Raw genomic sequence first — 21,765 nt, forward strand, 5'->3', positions numbered from 1 at the left:
TAGATGCAGAGCAAAGTTCACCGAATGTGGAACTTACCAGTGACCAAGCCAAAAAGGAAGTGGCTGAGGCAGAACGGATGATTAAAAATGCTGACGTGTTGATTCAGCGGGGCATAAAGTTGAAGCAACATCTCGACATCGAGAGTGGGCGAGCAGGCTTGCTCAAGCACGAAAAAGATGGCCGACTGTATGCCACACTTGCATGCAGAGAAAAAAGGGAAGAAAGCTGGTGTTCATGGAAGTGACATTCATGTATTGTGTAGCTGCGTCTTGTGCCAACCAGTCTTCATATATTTGTGATCCTAGGCTTTGTTTAAAGCTTGCGTTAGTTGCGCCGTCATTGAACTCATGCGCACTGTATTTAATACTTGATTTATTCTATATATAATTAAAGCATTTAAAACGCCATCTGACCTGTTTTTTTTTTCGTTTTCGCAACCTGCTACAAAACTGAGGGCAGCTGCTACAAATCATTTTCCTGCTACAAAACCTGATACAAAACACTTTTGGCCATCCCATCACTGGATTCGTGTCTCATGTATATCTTATCATAAACTAAATCACGGCTTAGGACTGTCGAGCTGGTTGTGCTCGGGTTTATTTCATTCTCACTTTCTTGGTGCATGGCTCGAGCAGACAGCCGTAAGAACACCGACATGCGTGTAAGTACTACTTTTGCATATGAAAAGCACACGATACACCAACCTCTGACTGAGCATGCCTGGTTCGTGAGCCTGTATGGATATAATCTCGACCTCCATTGCAGGCAACGTGCAACTTGAGACGGGACTTTAGCCAAGTAGCTACTCGTATACAACATGCTTCGTTATTTGGCTCCCGCATTTTATATTGCTTTATGGAATGCGCTTGTAGCGACTAGCATTCGCTAGCATTAGTGTATCAGTGACACTTCATTGTCTCTTTCGCAGGCAGAGCGCAAGTTCATAGATCACAGGTTGTGATTAGGTGGTATGCGCTCGCTGTGTGCGTAGTTTGCTGCGCATGTCTGTGCCTATATATTTGGTTGCACTGTCTCTTGAACAAACAGTCGAAAGTTTGCGCTCCTCGGCCCCTTCCCTCGTTATTTCCTCGCACAAGAAACAGCCATACTTGTGGCTTGTACTTAGCATTCGCTCTCTCCTTCGTGAAACTTTTCTTTTTATTGTTGCACCAGGTACAGCAGTCAGCATTGCATCAATATCGACTTGAGAAGGAGGCAGCCACATTCTTGATGGGTAATTCGTGATGCCGTCTTTTCTGCCTCGCGTCTGTTTGATTTCACAAGTGTAGGAACTGACGACCAAGTTTTGCAGAATGCTGAGTCACGTGCACCTTGATGCTTTCTTCGGGCATGCCTCCCTAAGTAGTGAACGAAAAGAGTCGGTATAGGACGCGTCGACACGTCTTTACGGCATGGGAGGCGCTAGTTCATAGCGGGTATACTTGGGAGATGGACCCGAATACACCGGCCTCGACTGAGCATGGTTTTTTTTTTCGTACTCGCCAGCAGCAATCAGGACTCCCGGCGAAAGCAGAGTGCACAGCTTGTGAGACGTGCTTTCAGCCGAGAAACTGTGCTTCCCACTGGGTTTTGCCGCTCATGGTCTCCAGGGTATGTGTGTACCGAGCCCGCAACGGTGCCCCATCTAGCACGCCGTTCCCAGCCGGCGGCTACAGAGGACGGTATATGCTTCGTTCATTCTTACACGTTAGGACCGAGTCGTTTTCTGGTGGACGTCCATTTAACGACCGTGCCGTGGATATCACGGGCTCCCAGGCTCGTCTTGCTACACGCCCCCTCCCCTCCCCCCTCTCCCTCATTTATTCTCTTGTTGCTGCCTGCGCTATATAGTTGGCGCACTGTAGCACTACGAGCAGCAGCTTCTTTTCATCCTCCCCTTTTGTTATATGGGACCGGAGTGATACGGAGGCTCCGAGCGCTCTCTGTGGTTAAGTTTTTCTTCCGCAGGAGTGGAACCGGGTCCCTCGCGTGGTTTCTCTTGCTCGGGAGGATAACAATAGGAGCGGAGTAACTGCGTGGCCCCGTGGAAACCGTACCGCGTACTGCTTGGGGTGTACAACGGCGTGTGTGATCCGGGAATGAGCGGCACCAAACTTTTGTTTTCTCTGTTGTCCTTATTGGTGATACGTATTTTCTTTACAAAGAAGGGAATTGCGTCAAGGGGGCCCGTTTCCTTGTTAGACGCAACCTATAGTAAAAGCAACAGATCAAGTGAAGCGGAGGAGTCGCATAGCTAGGGGGCATTATTTGCATTTCTTTTAAACGGAATGGTAGGAAGGGGGGGGGGGGGACATCAAAGAAAATTAAAGTGGGCGAAAAAGACTTGCCGCTGGTACGCACCGAACCCACAACCTTAGAATTCTCTAAGCCACGACGTTGCACGAGCATTGATCATGCGAGGACAGTGTTATACGCGTATAAGGCAGGGGTGCATCATTGTTATGTAGTGATCCTGAGCTCGAGTTTCCTTTTCGTTGTGTGTTCTGCCTTCCAAGTAGTGGTAGCACCTGTGGAGAAACAGGTCAGCATTGCGTGTTCGAGAATAGCTTCGGTGATTAGGACATCGATCGTAGCAGTGTAGCGGCTTTAGCCACCTAGGATAATCTCTCATTCTGCGCCGCGTGTTCCGTATAAGTGCCAGTATAGATTGCAGCGGCACATCGTGCGTGGAATGTCGAATTCGGTAAACGCTTGCCATGCTGTACTCTAAAGACAACTTCCTTGGTAGGGAGGAAAGAAACACCGGAGCGAGCGTCACGTGACGATATTGAAGCCTATAGTCATGAAAATTTAAAGAATAGGTCCTAGTCACGTGATAGGCAAGCGCCGCTATTGGTCGGCTTCCTTCGGTTTCGGGTGCTGCGGGGGCCTAATCCTACCCAGGGGCACCGCGCGCTGGTCGAGAGGGGCGGCATCAGAATAGGTTGGCTTGCCGAGGTTGGTGGAATCACGTGACTCTCCCTCCTAGTTTTTTCATTCCTCCGTGTTCCTTGGACATCGATTTCGCTCTCTCTCTCTCATTACCTCTTTGCTGACGCCATTTTTTACGCCGAATGTGTGTTGCTTTGCGCACGCATCCTGCTATCATTCGCTGCATTGGAGCAGTCAGATTTTTATTGAACTCAGCAGCCCTAAGCACCTGCGCATGGACAATGCGAATGTTCATAGAGAACGCATTCCGTTTCAAGTTCTAGGCTTCGAACGTTATGCTTACTCTCGTTTGGCCGCGTTCCACAATGCCGTTGCTTTCAGCAACAAGTGCGAGTAGGTTGGAGATCTTAAATTCTGCGACACTCACACGTGCGCGCACCACGCAACGGGCTGCCCTCGTGCTCATGCGATGTATATAGGGGGTTATCAATATTTTTTTCTAATTAGTCAAACTTGTTATGCACGTGAATGCACTTCAAATTTTCAGCCGTTATCCACATTTCGAACCTTGTAGAACGATATATCGTTAAAAGTTTTCTCAGTTCGTTCTTTGTTCAATTTCTTGGACGGTTCTCTCATGACGAATGACGCTCTGTTTCAGAATATCCTGCTTCGTACCGTTACGTATGAAGCTCTGTTTGCGCCCGCTGTCTCCTACTTTAGCATGCCTTCCCGATAATGTAAGACATCGATCAATTTTAGGTGGTCATCGCAGTATGTACAAGGTGAAACAGTCTTATTTATTACGAAATAATTTTCTCGTTCTCGCGTCTCTGTTAATGAGCGTCGCTGATTTTCTAATCTCACCATTCTTTTCTCACGTGCTTACCTACCTTGACGTGTCCGTATATTCCGTGCCGTGCGCGCTCCGCAACATGTACATTATATATATACGCGACGCATTGAAGCGCCGCTGCACCGCTGTCGCGCCCATCCCTTTTCTCGCCGCCGTCGTGGCAGGTATGTCGGTAGTCGTCGTCGCGTATTTAGCGTTGGCCCCTTCGACGACATTAACGTCCTTGACGGGGAAGCGTGCACTCGTACGTTGGCGAAATCGAAATGTCGACGTGCGCGACCTCTGTCTGGTCCCATTATTCCCGTCGTTGTATAGCTGAGGTCACCTGTGTGCGTGCATGCTTCCTGCCTGCCATCCCTCTTCGCCGCACCCCTCTATATTGGCTCAATAACCCGTGTTGCGTGTGCGGCGGCGCACTCGATATCGCGACGCCACGTGCATGTGTGTGTGGGAGGGGGGGGGGGGGGGGGGTTCAGCTTTTCCGATCTTGCGCGTTTGTTCTAATGAAGTTGGCTGATGGATAGCAGTCTTCTTGCGTCAGCTTAGCTCGTTGTATCGGCTCCTTTATGACTTGTTTGCTCGTCGTACATTCTTGACATCGCAAAAAAGGCGTAGGACGAGTCCTTCGTTTAGAAATTTTAGGATTCACTTTCTGTTCCCCGTGTCATGTTAGTTCTGATCGTATATGCGTTTTCAGAGCTGTAGAAGCTCGATTTTTCTTTGTTTTCCATTGGTGTTCTCAACACGTTACTGTACGTTTTCTGTGTGAGGGAATGTTCTAGAGGCGGCTGGGCGAGAAAGGTTGGGAAACATGTTTTTGCTATGCAGCGCTGCATTTCACAGGCGACGAGGGAAGAGGAGCATCTTATAGGATCAGGAGATGTACGTATTCGCGTTCGAGGATGGCGGCGATGACTTTCATGCTAACAGGCCCCGTTGCAAGCCGTGTTTGACCGTACCAGCTGTACAGAGATGGCATGGAAGTAGCGCCCTCCCATCGACACCCTCTCCAGCGTCTATTGCGCTGTGGCACATCACCCGTTTCATCAGATTCAGAGGATTGCTCTGAAAACCAGTGTGCTTCTCCCGCCCCGCTCATCACTCGTGATGGGAACATTCTGTACTGAAAACTCGTACGTTCTGTAGCGTGACTTCGAACACTGTAAGCAAAAGTTAGTCGAGATTGGGGTTTTTGCGGCTCATTACCTGAAAAAACTCCCTCGCTTCTAAAATTACTACCTCACGTTGGAGTAAAAGTGGCACATGACATAGTTTTACCACCACCTCTGAGGAACGTAGTAAAAGGATGTCATAATCCAATTTTACTACGTGGGGTGTATTCTGTCACGTGATTTTTAACCCCGTTTTAGAGTTTATTACCATGTGACCTCAAGGTCCTCCCGCTCGCCCCGCTTCGGCGGCTTTTGTCTGACGATGAGTGCCCCTTCGAGTTTTTTTTTTTTTTTTTTTTTTTTCAAAGCTGGGCATTGTCGCGCCTCAGGCACTTCAGCTGCAGAAGCACAACGAGCGAGAAAAGCAGCCTGTGAACGAAAGGACTTGCTCGAAGAAAAAAGCCTGCTGGAAAGCCGTACTGCAGATATCGGCCCTGGAGACAGGCGAGTTGTTGTTGAGTGGTTCTTCGGAAAAGACGCTTTCTGCCTCCCAGATGGGGGCACGGCTCAGCGCCTGTGGGACGAGTGTAAGAAGCTTGCGCTGTATATGTCTGGTGGCGGTGATGGCAAGCGGCTGCGCACAGCGGGCTGGATCTGGGGTGCTTCTTCTATCGAGTGGCCGTGCGCTTACGAGCGCAAGGCTCCGAGCCTGGACGTCGTGGATACCTCGCTTCCGTGCCGAATCGCGAAGAGCTACGAAGAACACTCCCAGCGCCAACAAAATCAGGCTGGTGTGATCGTCCGTGGTTGCTTCCTGGAGAGTGACCGGCTACAACTATAAGAAAAAGGCTTCACTACGTCGCCGGCACCGAGCCGGCCAGCGGCCGGTGTGAGTGCCTCGCCGGAGCAGGTGAAACAAGCGTCGCATAGATTGTGTACAGTCCTGTGTACAACTGTGTATAGTCCAAACTGTGTATTTCACTCCATGCGGCCGCCGCTGTGAAACATCTAGCGCGAAGGCGAGCCAGGATCGAGACAGACGGAACCAACGAGCGGCCGACGGTGCACTGCAAGTACGAGCACGGTGAAAACCAGGCCTGCGAGCGGTCTCGTTCGTTGTAAGTGCATCGCTCCGTAATACTCCTCGAATAGCGGACACCTATTTTGATTTGTCTCTAAAATAACGACGACGAAAATTGCAGAGGAGATCGCCAGCGGTCGTTTATCGCATAGCCGTGCTTCTCGAAAAGGCCTAGCGAGGCCGTCGTTAGAACCTGGTACAGGCACGGCGCCGCTCTACTTCGCCGGCGTTCCTGGATATGTGCTGCTACTGTGTTTGTGTAGCGCTGCGCAATGAAAAAATTGTTGAGTGGCCGTGGTTTGTGTGTGCTTAGGTATATTTTGCGGGTTTGTGCATCAGCACTGCTAACGGGAGTGCGGCCAACACGGAGTGCCAGCGAATAATTGGATAATCAAAAAGGTGAGATAAGGCGGGTTTATACTAAAAAGGTCGGTGTGTCTCATGGCGACTTGCCACCAAACTTAAAAGTTTACGCGTGCGCTGTGAATCTTTATTGTTCAAGCAAGCAAAACATAAGTCTCTACCTGCACTACATGGCGGGTCAAGATGCGGTGCCTATATATACCGGCTGGCCGGAGTACGTTTGTACAGCGGAGCAGTCGGTTGAAGTGGTGTTTTATTCTGCATTGGTTGTGTGTGCGTGTGTGTGTGTGTGTGTGTATGTATATGTGTTTGTGTATGTGTTTATCTCTATATATGTCATGGATACTGTGTTTTCTACGTTGATTAAATTCGAATTTCGATGGATCATGGTGCAATCGCGCTCCTTTTTTTTTTTTTTTTTAACCATCAGAAATAGCCGCGAAAACTGAGTTAGGGGAGTAAATAAATACTACTACATCAGCCACAAGAAACTGTCGACCGAGAAATAACTCTCAGAAATCACCGGGAAAACATTGTAAAGGCAGTAGAAAATTACTCTTACTATACTCGCTGAAAACCTCAGCGGGGGTAAAAAATTACTACCGTTGCTACGTTCAAAAACCCAGTTATCGTGAGAGTAAATTTTTACCGCGACTGGTACGTGTAAAAAAGAACCCAGAAAAGGTTGTGCGCTAGAGGACAAGCAGTTTACTCCCGTTTCTGGTTATTTTTGTTTAGTGTGTAGACTGTCGCGCCGCCAAGCGGAATTCAGGAGCGTCCTCTCGAGGAGGGTTAGTAGACGACAAAATGGCAGCACTACGCAGTCGCTCCCTTGTTCGGCTGTGCTAACCTCAGTGTTAACGCGTTGGCAAGGAAGGAACACTACGACTTGGCATGTTCCCTGCATCAGTGAACAAACCGGGCCCTCCGTGACACGAGAAAGCTGATTCGTTCTTGCGAGGCGCGAAGATTTCGTGAAAATACGTGGCGACTCGCGCTTTCAATGCTAGCCCACAGCGCACGCAACACTATCAGCTTCGCGAGGCTTTCTGTAGCCACGTAGGTTAGTTAAATGTTATCGTCTGACATATTCAGTTGAAGCTCACCCTGTTTTACTTGTATATAGCATTGGTCAGCGTTTCTTGTAGGGCATGAATCCCATAACACTGTACGCGGGAGGTCGCGCCGGCTCGCGATGTGCTCTTGTAAAACTGAGCGATCTCAAATTGTCGATACATTAAAATATGCCTCTATCCTTTGTCAGCAAAACGCTGTTATTAATCGTGCGAGCGACGTTTCAATCATTCGAGGACGCGTCTGCTCCCACGCCTTTCGTGGAGCGAACGCTTTCCACGCCGTCCTTCGCCAGTGTTGGTTTCATAGCCAGCGCTGCGCACGGCCGGTCTGGAGGCGCGCTAGCGAGCGCGCGCCTCTAGACCGGCCGTGCGCTGCGCCGCTTGTTTTTGTACGTTTGTTGATAGGTGGCAGCACACTGCAAGCGATTTGATCGTTGACCGACCTGAGAGCGAAATGTTCCCCGCGCCCAGACGTCTCTGTAATTTGTAAACGTGGTGACGCGGACTGGTCTAAGTTGTTCGGTGGAGGAAATTCTTCAGATTGCTTTCAGCAGTGTTGTTAAAAGAAGCCATCTTGACGACGAGGATTTTTCACTGGACGTAGAAGACTGTGTAGGCACCGAGAGTGACAGCGACGGTGAACGATCAGCTGCTAACTCACGAGGAGCGAGTTGCACTTCACTCCCCTCGTGCGTTAATGTTCTTTCACGCTCGTAAGTCACTTTGATTGTATTTATGTATAATATCCTTGTGCGAGATCAAAATAAAAAGCATAGTTCCTCTTGCGCATTGCATGTATCAATTATTGTGGATATTATGGAGCGCCGCACGCCGCCAACACGCTCGAGCTCGACGAGAGAAGCGAAATGGTTAGAGCGTTGGAACGTGCAGTCAAAGCCACAATCTACGCCTCTCGGCTAACTTCTTCGACGTTGCGAAAAGGATACGTGTGCATTCTTTTCGATATTCGTGTTTGGATCGTGCTGATCGAGCCTGCAACATGCGAGTGAAGTGAATTGCACACGGCTAGAGTCTCAGCATGGCCACAAGCGCTACTGAATGGGAAGTTAAATGCTTGTGTTCCGTTGAAGACGTAACTCCGCGTTCCCGACTGTACAAGTAATGACGACGGCGTATTATGTTTGCAAACCATCACCACGTTGAATGTGCGGTCCCGTGCAGCAGCGATGGCGCTACTCGCTGGCGGCCTACTACTGCGGCAAATCCGTAAGGCAGGCTCAGTACAACGTATCTATAAACGTTGGCTCGGTACGTACTACTTCGGAGTGCCTTTCTGCTCATACGCCAATTTTAGTTCATGCAGTTTTATGTAGCACGCACAGGATTTCGCAAAGCATCGTTATGCACGGTAACGGAGCTTGAATATAACCTTTCACACCACAGCAAATAATTAGGTGGCGAGTACTTAGCACTTTCCATGGTTTAGGAAAATAGTTTAGTCTCATATCCAATTCAGCACAGCTCATGACTTCATCCGGTGAAAGTGGCACGGGCCGTACGTCCGCACGTACTATCTGTTCCTATGCAAACAAACGGGTTGACCCTCCTCCTGGCGCCATCTTGAAAAGCACGGCGCGCCACCTATAGTTCGTGGGCATTGCGAATATCTATGCGTTGCAAGTGTGGGCTTCTACGTTGTTTTAGTGCGCGTGTGCGTGATAGTTGTGAGCAGCTGCACAGGGGTGAGTGGTTGTTGGGGAATGTGTAGTGTAGCAGAGATTTCTACAAGAGCTACAAAAGTTGCACACGTGCTACGCCATCTTTCTGGCAAAAATGACGGGTCTCTGCGCTTATAATCCTTTGGCTTATCAACTAATTCCGCCGAAAACAATCGGTACAGCAATACTGAGATTTTCTAAACGCTTCGCTGCATGTTCACAGAGCACGTCGTTACTTTAAATGGAGCACCCATGAAAAAGAAAAAAAAAAAGGTGCACCGAGCTAACGAGATGGTTCTTACAGGCATTGCAGAACTCCTGCCAAGAGCAATGATAAAGAAAAAAGAAAATAAACCAGCAGGGGCAAAGTTCGCATTCCAAACGGCGATAAGGAAAGCTTGAAGTCAGAGTGCCCGAAACAAGACACGGAAATGCGGAGTACTTTCTCTTTCTTTTTTTGTTTTTTGTGAAGCCGCATTTTATTACCAAGGGACGCAGTATGGAGCGACTCGTTGAAACTTTGACGTCTGCTCCATGCACAAGATGACACCCGAAGGGCGGGAAACAAAATGGCGGGAAAATATCTGGCTTCGACTACGCCACTGGCATAATCGGGCAACCCTGTCACTCAAACGAGTCACGCGCGAGAGAACAACGCTGCGCTGTAAATACGGCAGCCGCCGATCATCACCATTTTTTTTTCTTTTTCATTTCGTGTAGAAGACAAGTCACAAACGACGTCTCAACACCCATGCGCCCCTCACGCGAGATTTCACGAGAAAGCAAACAAAAACAAGCAAGCCACCAGCTCCCGCTCCCCGTAACGGCAGTTCTCGCCGAGCCTTCTGGTGTAGAGATGGCGCTAAGGAAACGTGCCCGCGAAGACGGCTTCCAGACAGGTTTCAAGACAGCACGACGAGTGATGGCGCTGTTACACCCGGTGTTTAAGGTGGGCGGGTAAGAACAAAGGGCACAACTCTAGTTGTTCGTTCCTATGATGTCTTCCGCGCGAACTGGCTCGCACGCGAACAGGCGGGAGTGTTGAGAAAAACGACGTCTCAATGCCGAAAGGCTGCCGGCACCTTGTAGAGCTTTGGAAAAGGCATGCGCGTACGGCATTTATGTATCGGCTCATGCAGGGGCGACGAGTAAAACAAGAAAGGCTGTGCACTCAGGGATGCGAGGGTTGCTAGTCGTGCAAGGCTTGAGCCATGGCGCCCAGACGGTCAAGAAAGACGTCCAGCATTTTTGGCGGCTGACATTACAAGACGTCGGGTGCATCGGTGTGCTGACTACGTGCGCCTTTCTTGAGTTAAAGACGGAAAAGATGGGTTCGGTACTTTAAGATCTCACGCTGTTTTCGATAGAGACGAAGCTAGTGATTAGATGATGAGGCCTCCTTATTTTCTGACACTGACGTACTGGGGCCAAAAGCTCGACAAATATACTAAATCTGTACGACTTCCATTTTCACATTTTTTTGTTGGTGTTGTGGCGGGAACACAAAATATTTCAGCGTTTCGATGGGAAGGCGTACACGATGTCAGAAACCTGAAACGTGCTATATGAACGCCCCTATCACCTCAGTACTTATGGCCACTACGATAACGCCTTCAAAGGATCCCATAGTATGACTTGAGAGCTTCAATATGTCGCAAACATTGGTAAAATACATTGATGTGTTCGTCACTGGCTCCAACACATTTTTTGTCTTAGCTACCATTTCGGGAAAAAAGTCCACTTTTCTTTCATTTTCTTAGTTTTATTTACTGGATTGCGAATCATCTATAGAACATGCCGTTTGACAATAAACACCCCAAAATGCGCTGCTAAGCTTCCTATATTGCAACACTCCCCAGAGCCATGATTCACTTATCCACAGACGCGACTTCATATTCCAAAGATTAAAGAAACAGCGCTTTAAGATGACACGAGCATTGCGAAGATGTGATAATATGGTACGTGCACCTTTTCTCCACATAACATCTCCTCAACAAAAAAAAAAGTGAGGTGTGAGTCACCGGCGAAGCTGGAAAAAACCAGACGCAAGCCCTATTCGCCGCGAGATCGGGCTATAGGTGGCAGCACCGTCGCCGCGTTTGTGTGGATAGGCGGTCGGCGGCGCGTATACAAATGTACGCAGCGGCGCTTCGCCGTATGTGGTTTTAGTCGATTGTTGGCGAGTAAAACGCGTTGACTGCAGCCTAATGGCCCTCCATTGCCACATCAATGTACGCAACCGTCCTAACGTACCTATTAATTGTGAGAAAAGTGCAATCTTCTAATCAATGGGGTACTGGCCTTCAGTCACATTGGTGTTTTGCACTGTGCTCGACGTTTTTTTCTTGCTTTATTTGCACGTGTTTAAGTTGTGTTTTGCCTATACCACAATATAAACTGTGTTGCGCGGCTGAGCCATTCAAGTATTTACTTCTTGCTCTATGGCGGCTACAAAGAAAAAGAACCCGTATTTCTGCGTAATGAGATGAAGTAGAACTTTGTGCACTCTGCTTTTCTGTTTGCATGAATACGCGTATTGCTGTAGAAATTTGTGGCTTCAGGTCTTTTTTACCGCTTACCATCCTCTGCAGACGATAGTTCATGCTTCGCGGTATCACAAGGATTTCGAAATGACCAACGCATCACGAGATGGTATCGCTAAAATTCTGCATTCACACCTCGACATTTAGTACTTTTTTTCCGTTTAGGACGACGCCGAATGAACTATGTGACGTGCTTGAACGAGAAAGCGGTACCCACATTGAAATGATTTTGGCGAATGGACAGTACGATGGTTAGACCTGGCGCCATACCGACACGGGCGTGTACTCACTCATTAGAGTGCATACAAGTATCGTAAGGTGAAATGCTTATGTATATCGCGTAGGCATACGTACAAGCATTTGATACTGTGCTAGCACAACGGAATAAGCTGTAATCTGAGGACGCGGATGACGTACGCACACATGCGAACACGGTGTGGCTGGCAGACGACGCTAGGAGCCATCCACACCGCGGGGTATCGTCCGCTCGCCACTAGGTGCCGACTCTGCTCGATCTCGCCGCCAATAGGTGGCGGCGCCATGCTCGGGATGATGTCACTGACCTGTACACGTGACTCGATGAGGTCTAGCCGCATGGCGAGAGCCTCCCTCATGAAGACGTCCGGGTAGTGACTGGCCTCGAATGCCTTCTCGAGCTCCTCCAGCTGCCAGCCATTGAAGTTGGTCCGCGTGCGACGCCGCTTGCCGCTTCCGCCGTTGCTGCTGCCGCCATCTTTGTCTGACTCCGCGGCATCTACGATAAAACGACACGCAGTGTCATAAAAATGCGATCATCCATTACGGAGAAGTGGTATTGGTTTAGCTATTACGTGATGCAGATGGCATGCGGCTCCGGTCAGGTAACACCTTAGCATAGCAGTTCAGTGCGAGCTTTGAAGACACCATCGATCACTCCTTACGCCGCTGTTCCCGAATCGACAAACAATGCTAGACTCCCCGGTATACCGCGAATAGAAGTGGTGACGGAAAGCCCACACTGTTTTTTTTTTTCCAGCCCGTCATGGAGCACGGCTTACCGCCAAAGGTGAGGAAGTAGGGAAATAAATTTTAAGAAAAACTCATCTAGAGCTTAATGTAGCGCTAATGCAGTTCGTGGTGTACTTCTCAATGCGGCGCTTAATGCAGCTCCACTACCGTGAAACCTGAGGAAGTGCATAGCACGAGGAACCCAGTAATTCCCTTGGCAATCGCGCACTTACCGAGGCGGTGGCGCCCTCTCTTGCGCGGCGCGGGTATCTGCCGGGTGTTTCAGAAGTGTTTTTCGCGACATTAGGAAGATTATTGCGATGAATTCATGGCTACTTTTGTACTTATTTTATTTTAGACCTGTGAGTTTATTCTGCACTGATTTTAAACATTGTTAGCCTTGTTTTAGGCCTGTATTCACTACTGCGTGTCCATGCAATAAGGAGATTGTGGATGGACGACAAGCCGGACCCCTAAAATGCTGCGCACTTAGAAACGGAACAGAGAGGAGCTTGGAGCCAAAGTGTGCTGCGCTACATTTTGCTCGCACGGAACAAGCACACTCAGACATGTATAGGGAGTACTGCAAGAGTAGAGCGACTGTATTTCTCTCGCCAGGGTTCTTTAACTCCGTAGGGAAGTAGTGGAGAGTTAGCCACGGAACTTGCTCTTTCCTTCAAGGCAGAGTAAAAGAGACCGCGAACTCTTTGCTACTCAGATGGAGTTCCCAATCCACCGAACACCCGCGCCGACGTAGCGTGAACAGCGTCGGGAACTCCCTCCGATGGAGACGGAGTACAAACTAGAGCGAGCTTCTGGCCGACGCCGCACAGCGATATATAAGTGTCTCTTAACCATAATCCTCCGAGTGTAGACTAGACTTGTGCGCCGCCGCCGCCACCAATGTTTTTGCTCACGCTGCTCGCGCCGCCGCCAAAGTCCCGAGAGTGATGACGCTGCCGTCGCGCAATAATTGCGGCGCGCCGGCGTTTGTCTGTTCTTTGAACATGAACGGGGAATCTGGACGTAAAATACACTGCTTCACCGGGGGAGCTCTTCTCGGTATGTTCATGTGATGGACTGTCCCGCCGCTGATTGGCCGGAGCTCTGCGAGCAGCGCGCCCTCTGTTTCCGGTTCTTTTCAGCAACGTCACATTGAGTGAAGTCACGAAGCTTTCATAACTCTCGACACAAATTAAAAGGATGAAATGCGCTTCAGCCATGGAGAAAAAAATTTAGGAGGGAGCGCGCCTAGCGTCTACAAGCCAACCTGCTCTGAAGCCGCTACCTCCTTGGGTTCGTGTCACAATTGCTATCATGCTCCTGTTTCATTTCCTTTTTGTGGGGGGCTCATAGAAAAAAAAAGAATGACGAGCGCACACGCCTAGCGTCCACAAGGCAACCTCCTCCGACACCGCTCCACCCTCGTGCTCTGTGCTCTGGGCACAACCCCCAGCATGCTTCTGTTTCATTGATAATGGCTGGGGAGTTATTCTCGATGTGTCCCCCTAGTGGACTGTTCATTTCGGCTGCCGCTGATTGCCTGGAGTTCGGCGAACATCGCACCCCCTGTTTCCGGTTCTTCTTCCTCAGCCTCAATTTGACGTCACGCAGCTTTCACAACTCTCGATACGAATGAGAGGGACGGAATGCCCTTTAACCCATCGAACGTAGCCGACAAAGATCCGCTTATGGGTGCAGATATCGGAGCCCCTGCATAAACTCTGATCGCTTCCCCCATCGAATTAGGCTTAATGCGGCCGCCAGTCTAACGCACCTGTGAAGGTCGGTGCGCATTTGCTGCATCGTTCTCAAACATCTGTGACAAATTCATATGCAAGTTCAGGCTTGACAACTTCCTATGTCTGTATATTTCGTTCACATTCTTCTTGCGATGTAAATATTCTTGCGGGTTCGGTGCGTCGACATGGTCAAGAGCGAAGTGACATCGCGGCTCACCGCTTTTTCGAAAAACTGAATGCGCTCCTGTTAGCGATGCTAACAGGAGGCTCACCTTCTAATCTATCTTTACATTGTCGAGATTGTAAGTGCACGCCAAAATTCGATGAATGCGCAGTGTTGTACCGTCATAGAAATGAAGAAACGCGCCTGATGATTGAAGCATGGTATATCGAGAATAGTGGTAGCGCATGCGTGAGCCAACCGTCGATTAGCTTGCATAAAGATGAAATCAAGTGCCTTAACAGTTATCTTCCACGTAGACCGCCACGCGCGCCGGCTTGATAGGTTCGCCTGTTGCATGGGCATGCGCAGATAAGTTTTCGTGCCTTCTTTTTTTTTCAGCCGTTGTGCCTCTCTTCAGTTGTTAGTCGGCGTTTGTGGTGTCCTGACTTCTTTCTTTTGTCCTTGTTTGCACGCCCTGTCTTTTTATTGTGTGTGCCTATTTTGTCTCAGTGTATCTTTATTTATTTCTGTCTCTCTCCCTCTCTTTCTTTCTCGGTGTTTCTATATTTCTTTCTCTATCTTTACTTTGCTTCTCTCTCCCGGTTCATGATGATGAAAATCTTCTCTTCGCGACAGACAGATTACGGCCGGCTTTACCAGCTTTGCTGTTAAAACAGTCTTTATACGACAAGTTCATGGGTACCGTTAAACATTCCGAAGGTGCCAAAATTCAATCGAAGCTCTCTACTATAGCCTCTCTTTAGTGTGTTTCTTTACATATTAAATCCATTGGTTCAATCAATGAATCAATGTTGTACTTGTATGGTCGCCCATTTGATGTCGTCACCGACCATCTGCACTATGCTGGCTGTCGTCATTGAAGGATCCCTCAGGCCGTCTCGCCCGCTGGGCACTTCGACTGCAAGACTACGACATCCGCGTGCTGTACCGCAACGGACGCCAGTATGCTGACGCCGACACCCTCTCGCGCTCTCCCTTGCCTGACGACAATACCCCCTGCTCAGTATCTCACATAGCTGTTGCTTCAATCGACGTTCACACCATTGCTACCGAACAGCGCAAGGATAAATGGATCACCTCGCTGATCGACTTGCTGACGGATCCGTCGGCAACACCATCCACTCGCGCATTGCGTCGTCAAGCCCACCACTTCGCCATTCGTGACGACCTACTGCACCGACGCAATTATAACGCCGACGGCCGCCAGTGGCTACTAGTGATACCCCACAGTCTGCGTTCTGAAATATGCGAGGCCTTCCACTCTGACCCGCAATGCGCGCATTCTGGGGTATCCAAAACTTACCACCGCATTCGACAACGATACTTCTGGCGACGGATGTACCGCTACGTGCAGAAGTTCGTTCGCTCCTGCCTCGATTGCCAACGCCGAAAACCTGCAACGCACGTGTCGCCAGCAGGTCTACAACCATTACCTTGCCCTAACCGTCCGTTTGGGCGCGTGGGCATCGATTTGTATGGACCACTTCCTCTGACTTCGGCTGGTAACCGCTGGGCCATCGTCGCTGTTGACCATCTAACGCGATACGCCGAAACCGCCGCCCTCCCAGCGGCTACAGCGCGCGATGTGGCCTCCTTCCTGCTCCACCGATTCATGCTGCGTCACGGTCCGCCCCAGGAGCTGCTCAGTGATCGAGGCCGTGTCTTCTTGTCGGAAGTCGTCGAAGCCATTCTCAAAGAGTGCAACGTCGTTCACCACAAAACTACTGCTTACCACCCGCAGACGAATGGCCTCACCGAACGCTTTAACCGCACGCTCGGCGACATGCTCTCAATGTACGTCGCAGCCGACCACACAAATTGGGATGTCATTCTGCCCTTCGTCACGTACGCCTACAATACCGCCTCTCAGAGCACTACTGGTTTCTCGCCATTTTTCTTATTGTACGGCAGGCACCCGTCGCACACAATCGACACCATCCTTCCCTACAGGCCGGATCGATCTGAATGTGCGCCTATTTCGGACACAGCCAGGCTTGCTGAAGAATGTCGCGAGCTTGCGAAGACCTTTACAACGCACGAACAAGAGCGGCAGAAGAGCATTCGCGGTGGCACCACCACTTCCGAGTCCACGTTCCTCCCTGGAGCGCTCGTGTGGCTCTCGGTCCCGACCGCTGCAACTGGGCTCTCTTCCAAACTGCTGCCCAAATACGAAGGCCCCTACCGTGTCGTCGAACGCACGTCCCCGGTCAACTACCTGATTGAACCCATTGAGCCATCTTCGGACATGCGCCGTCGAGGGCGCGACATTGTGAACGTGGAGCGCCTCAAGCCCTACCATGACCCGCTCATAGTGACCAGCTGTTAGGTCGCCGGGCGGCTCCCTTTGCGTACCCGGGGTAATTGTACAGAAGCATTAGAACGCTGTAATGGGCCGTCCTCTTGAGCGCCTTCTAGTGGGTCGCCCTCTTCGCCTCTTCTCGGAGAGCACGCCCCTCGTGCTCTTGCTCGTGAGAGTCTGCGAGTCTGCGCTCTGTCGTTACTGTCGTCGCTGCGCATCGTCGCCGTCGATCCCGCCGTCAATAAACGCCTTTACATACTCAGTACATCATACAGTCGGACCGCAGCGGTGGCAGAGCGGTTACGGCGCTCCGCTGATGATCCCAAGGTCGCAGGTTCGATCCCGGCCTCGGTTGTCGCATATTCGACGGAGGCGAGAACGCTACAGGCCCGTGTATTCACATTTAGGTGCGTTTACCCCAGGTGGAGAAAATTTGTGGAGCCCTCCACAAGGCTTGGCTCATAATCATATCGTGCCCGTAACATGCCCCCAAATGTCATTACTAAGGCAAAAGCCTTATCACACGCGAAATTTCACCTTTGGCAGCGTCAACACGAGTGATACACAAAATCATCACGTTGATGACGTCACTATATGACGTTACAGCTCCCCAAAATTTGTAACGTCAACATGTAGTCACATAACGTGACGCCGCATCATGGCGTCATCGCATGACATCATCGCTTAGTCAAGGGTGCGCCGATCACGGGGGCTGTGCAAAACCAAGTGAGGCGCAGAATGCCTCCGATGCCGGAGGCAGTGTAATGACACTCCAGGTGCAGAAAGCGTTCGGATGAGGGCAGAGGAGGATCAATACATCCACTGAGAAGAATAACACCGCTTTCGAGACGCCTTATGAGAATGCATAAGAGACCCTGTGAGCTTTACTATCAAATCAACCGCTTAATCAATCTAGCTTTCGCTTTACACGTCTTTTTACTTTCAAGTGCCGTGTTTATTTAGAACTCTTTCTATCGTTAAGATTTTAAGTGATGAGAAATCGTCGAACAGGGAATGTCGCTGAATCCAATGTTTCTACAAATGCTATTGTTCAGATAAGTTCCGTCGTGCCGGCTACACGGACATTTCCTGTTCAACGACTTCTCATAGCTTCAAGCCGCAATCTTCTCGTGAGCATGTGTCTTGTTCTCACTTTGAAGTGGAAAAGCAATACGAATTTCGCCGTTACGTTTAACGAGATGTTCAGCTTCATCATGAAAGTTTGATTGCTGTCTCCCAAATCCGGGCAATGAACAACAAAGCTTTTCAGTCGATATCTGAGAATGCAGCTGTTCTTAGGCAGGCCCCAATTTCAGCGTTTGCCGTTCTAATGTTCACGTGATTTCTCGGTTTCTTTCGAGAGTGAACGCCCCCGTGATGAGTTCTGCTCTAAGGTTTTGATATCCATCGCCAATAATATCGATTCTACGGAAACAAATTTCGAGCTTGTTCGACCGAAAGCAACACCAGCATAAAAAAAAAGAAAGAAAGAAAAACGGAGAAGAAAGTCGTAGTCGATTTATACGGATCGGCGTAGTAAGCCTGCCGCAAACACGACTGGTAACGCCCATGCGCTGTTTCGAATCACGTGACCGGGGCTAATTATTGTGCTACAGTTCTCGGCGAAGCACGTCGACGACAACTTGCGCAGAGCGGGCGAAAGCAATCTTATCTTGGCAATCTACTTCTCTGTGCAGGTGCACTAGGTACGCTCAAGTTTCCTAATTCGATTTCGACCCGGAAAAAAATGATGTGCGCGATTGCGGGAACACACGTGGGGCTCCCCTTTTAAACATGGAATTCCTAAATGAAAAAAAAAAATGTGAAACGTACCGCTTTCCGCATAACTCGAAACGTTGTTGCAGACACCCAAGTTGTGCGCTTTTAAGTTCGATTTAGTCGTGGGCGTGGCGCTTTCGGGTGGTTTTCGCGAGCACAGTCCGGTGCGTACACCGCTCCTATATACAGTCTGGAACAACACTCTTGTTGAGGTCGTAGTAGGCGATCGGAAAACGCGATCGTTGAATAGAGCAGACGAACGCAGAACGATGGAGGGTCTTGTTACGTTCTACATTAAAGGGACACTAAATAGCAAGATGGTTTCACTTGCGCTGGTAAATTACACTGGCACAGTAGGAGACGCACCACTCTTACCGCGGGAACACGCTCGGTCGGCCAAGCAATTTTTACTGTTGAAAAGAGAGGCGGTGACGCACCACATAAGTTCCCGCAACTTCCCTTCATGGCGTCACAAATTTTCAAGGCGTCTGCTCAGGCCTTTCCGATTAGCAAGTGGCTTTTTGGACTGCATATATGCACTCAAAATAGCGATGGATTGGGATAGTTGGTGGGGTTCATAGTGTTTTCGTTGTACTATGTACTTAAAAAACTTAAGAGAACTTTTTGTTGGGCGAGTTGGTGTACGTTCATATTTGCTTTTAGTGCGCGAAAGAACAAATGACAAAGAAAGGACACGGAGCAGAGCAAGCGCTTTAAACAGAGCACCGAACTTAAAAACAAAAATGGGACAGAAGCATGACGCCGATGGATCGTGAGCAAGCTAATAACTCATTTCTTCGTATCATGTGACGTGATAATAACCATATAGGCGGAGAGAAAATGAAAGGCCGTAAAAACGCCAAGAGGATAGCAAGGATAAGCAACCAGATCTGATGCCACCGTGAGCCAGATATACACAATACGTACTGGCTTGTATAACTGTTGTTCTGTCCCCTCTTGAAGAGAGCGGCCATGGGCTGTGTGTGTTTGCCTTTGAAGTGCCGCCGAAGGAGCGTCTTTTCCCGCCGAAGGAGCCTCCTTTCCCCAAATATGTCCCGACTGGAGGGCCCGTTCTTATCTTCGAACCCCTTCCTTTGTTACCCACTTTAACGGGCGACACGTGCGACCATTAGAGTGCAGCTCGGCGTCGTCTTTGTCGGCTCTTGGAGAGTGAGAAAACGCCGCCGCCGAAAGAAGAAACGCAAGCGGCAGTCTCGTCCCACCAGCCCAACCAACAGCACCGCTTTTTTACGGGGACCGAGTGCTTGTGAATGTCTTAAATGAAATGTATCTCTATTCCTGCTAATTAAAGTTAGTTTTGTTTAAATGTTCACCAGTGTTCGACCGTTAACTGGCTGGATAGCGGACGCTTTGACCCGTCAAATGCGAGCTGCGAGACCAGCATAGTAAAAAAGCGAGACAACTGCCATCGGCCGCCACCTCAACGTCCGCCGGCAATGGGATACGTCGCCACGGCAAGACCCCCGGTTTGGCCCAGACATTCGCCCACTGCAAGGATTACATCGCCCAGGAGTTGAGCCGCTGACAGCACGAGGGCAGCAACAAGGTGGGCTCGTTTCATCCTTCAACGCGCAGCTTAGCACCATTTGCTTCACATACGTCCGCTTCGAGACAAAACGTGAAACACGCAAGAATGGATCAGGACAAGCTGACGCATGAGTGTCGAAATATCACATCAGAGGATGAAGCTTCGACATCAAACGTTCGACCGCAAAGAACAGCAGCACTTTCGATGAAGGCTCAAGAAATTTATGAAACATGCCGCGAAGAGCACTGCCGCAAACTAGACGCTATTTGGAAGAAAGTGGAGACCGCTCTTCACAGACTGTCATGCGCGAAGGAAGGACAGTTTACCAGTGCCGCAAAGCAGCTTCGTGCAAGCTATGAGCGCTACGAGCATGTCACCGCAAGATACGCTTCCTTTCTCGACAAGGCGAACACGTCTGAAGCCAGGCAGGAATTACAGCTCCAAAAGGCAATCGATGCAGACCGTGAGGCGATCGTCAGCGAGAAGTTACGTGAGGCTACGCAACAAGAACGCGACAATGCACAGGAAACAGCTTCGCAGTTCTCTATATCGGCCCACTCAAGAGCTTCCTCGCGGTCACGACGATCGGGCTCCTCCACGATTAGCCTAGCCGCTGTGCAGGCACGCGCGCAAGCCGAGGCTGTCAAAGCAAGAGCCGAGTTTGGTCGTAAAGAGGCCGCGATGCGCCTAGAGAAAGCAAGAATTGAGGCCGAACTTGAAGTCTTACAGCATGAGAAAGAAGCAGCTGCAGCAGACGCGCAGGCAAGTGCACTCGAGGCAGCCGTAGAACAGGATGGCGGGGAGTGTGTGCGCCCGCACCCACCTATAGACCGAGCACAACGGGTTTCGAGCTACATCACTGAGCAAGCAACCATACGTGATGCAGAGCTTGCGTCTCTTCGGGCGACTGTTGTGCACGCAAGAAGCCAGAGCTTGGAGTAGAGCACTGCACGGGCCGATTTTACCGGCCCGGGCCCGGCCCGGCCCGAAAATGCCATGCTCCGGCCCGCCCGAGCCCGGCCCGGTGTTCTTAAATGTGGCCCGTACCCGGCCCGGGCCCGAAAGGTTTGGGCCCGGCCCGGCCCGGCCCGGCCCGTTTCAGCTAGTTATGCCTTGAGCATAAAGGAGGCATTGTCCAACCTTCGGTTATTGTGAAGATACCTGCCGCACAAAATATATTTTCTAGAGATTGTTTTAGGAACTTCTTTCAGTGTCACGACTTTCACTGGTACTGTGTATACTTTCGGTGAATTACGCGCGTAACACTCTTGCGAAATGATTGCAGGGCAATATAAAATATAATTGGAGTCATAGCTGGCTCTTTCATGTACGCACGCAGTGCTAACCACGCCATCTCATTTTTGCATTTCAAAGAACAACTACAAGATATAATACCTGCATAAAGTGGAGAAAAAAAGCATGGCAGACATTTTTAGGTTGAGTCTACATCAACTGCATACGAGCTAGGGCTGTTGAGGAAAAATAGCAAGTCTCCTGCAAACTTCATCTATTGCACAATGCAATGAAAAAAAGCTGCTTCTGGGAGGATTACACCAGGCTGGGCAGCGTTACATAAATTAAAGCTGTCGTGTTGACTCCTCGGCAGGCAACTTCACCCAATC

General features: G+C 49.8%; 1 protein-coding gene across 1 annotated transcript in view; it reads right to left on the bottom strand.

The window, feature by feature from the left end:
* LOC119399315 (homeobox protein unc-4 homolog) overlaps window positions 1–21,765 on the bottom strand; it is a 277,227-nt gene that overhangs the window by 144,359 nt on the left and 111,103 nt on the right. Inside the window, exon 3 of the mRNA XM_037666132.2 lies at window positions 12,167–12,357. Coding sequence (XP_037522060.1) covers window positions 12,167–12,357 — 191 coding nt within the window. The remainder of the gene's footprint in view (window positions 1–12,166; window positions 12,358–21,765) is intronic.

The sequence above is a fragment of the Rhipicephalus sanguineus genome, chromosome 7 (assembly GCF_013339695.2).
Source record: "Rhipicephalus sanguineus isolate Rsan-2018 chromosome 7, BIME_Rsan_1.4, whole genome shotgun sequence".
NCBI lineage: Eukaryota > Metazoa > Arthropoda > Arachnida > Ixodida > Ixodidae > Rhipicephalus > Rhipicephalus sanguineus.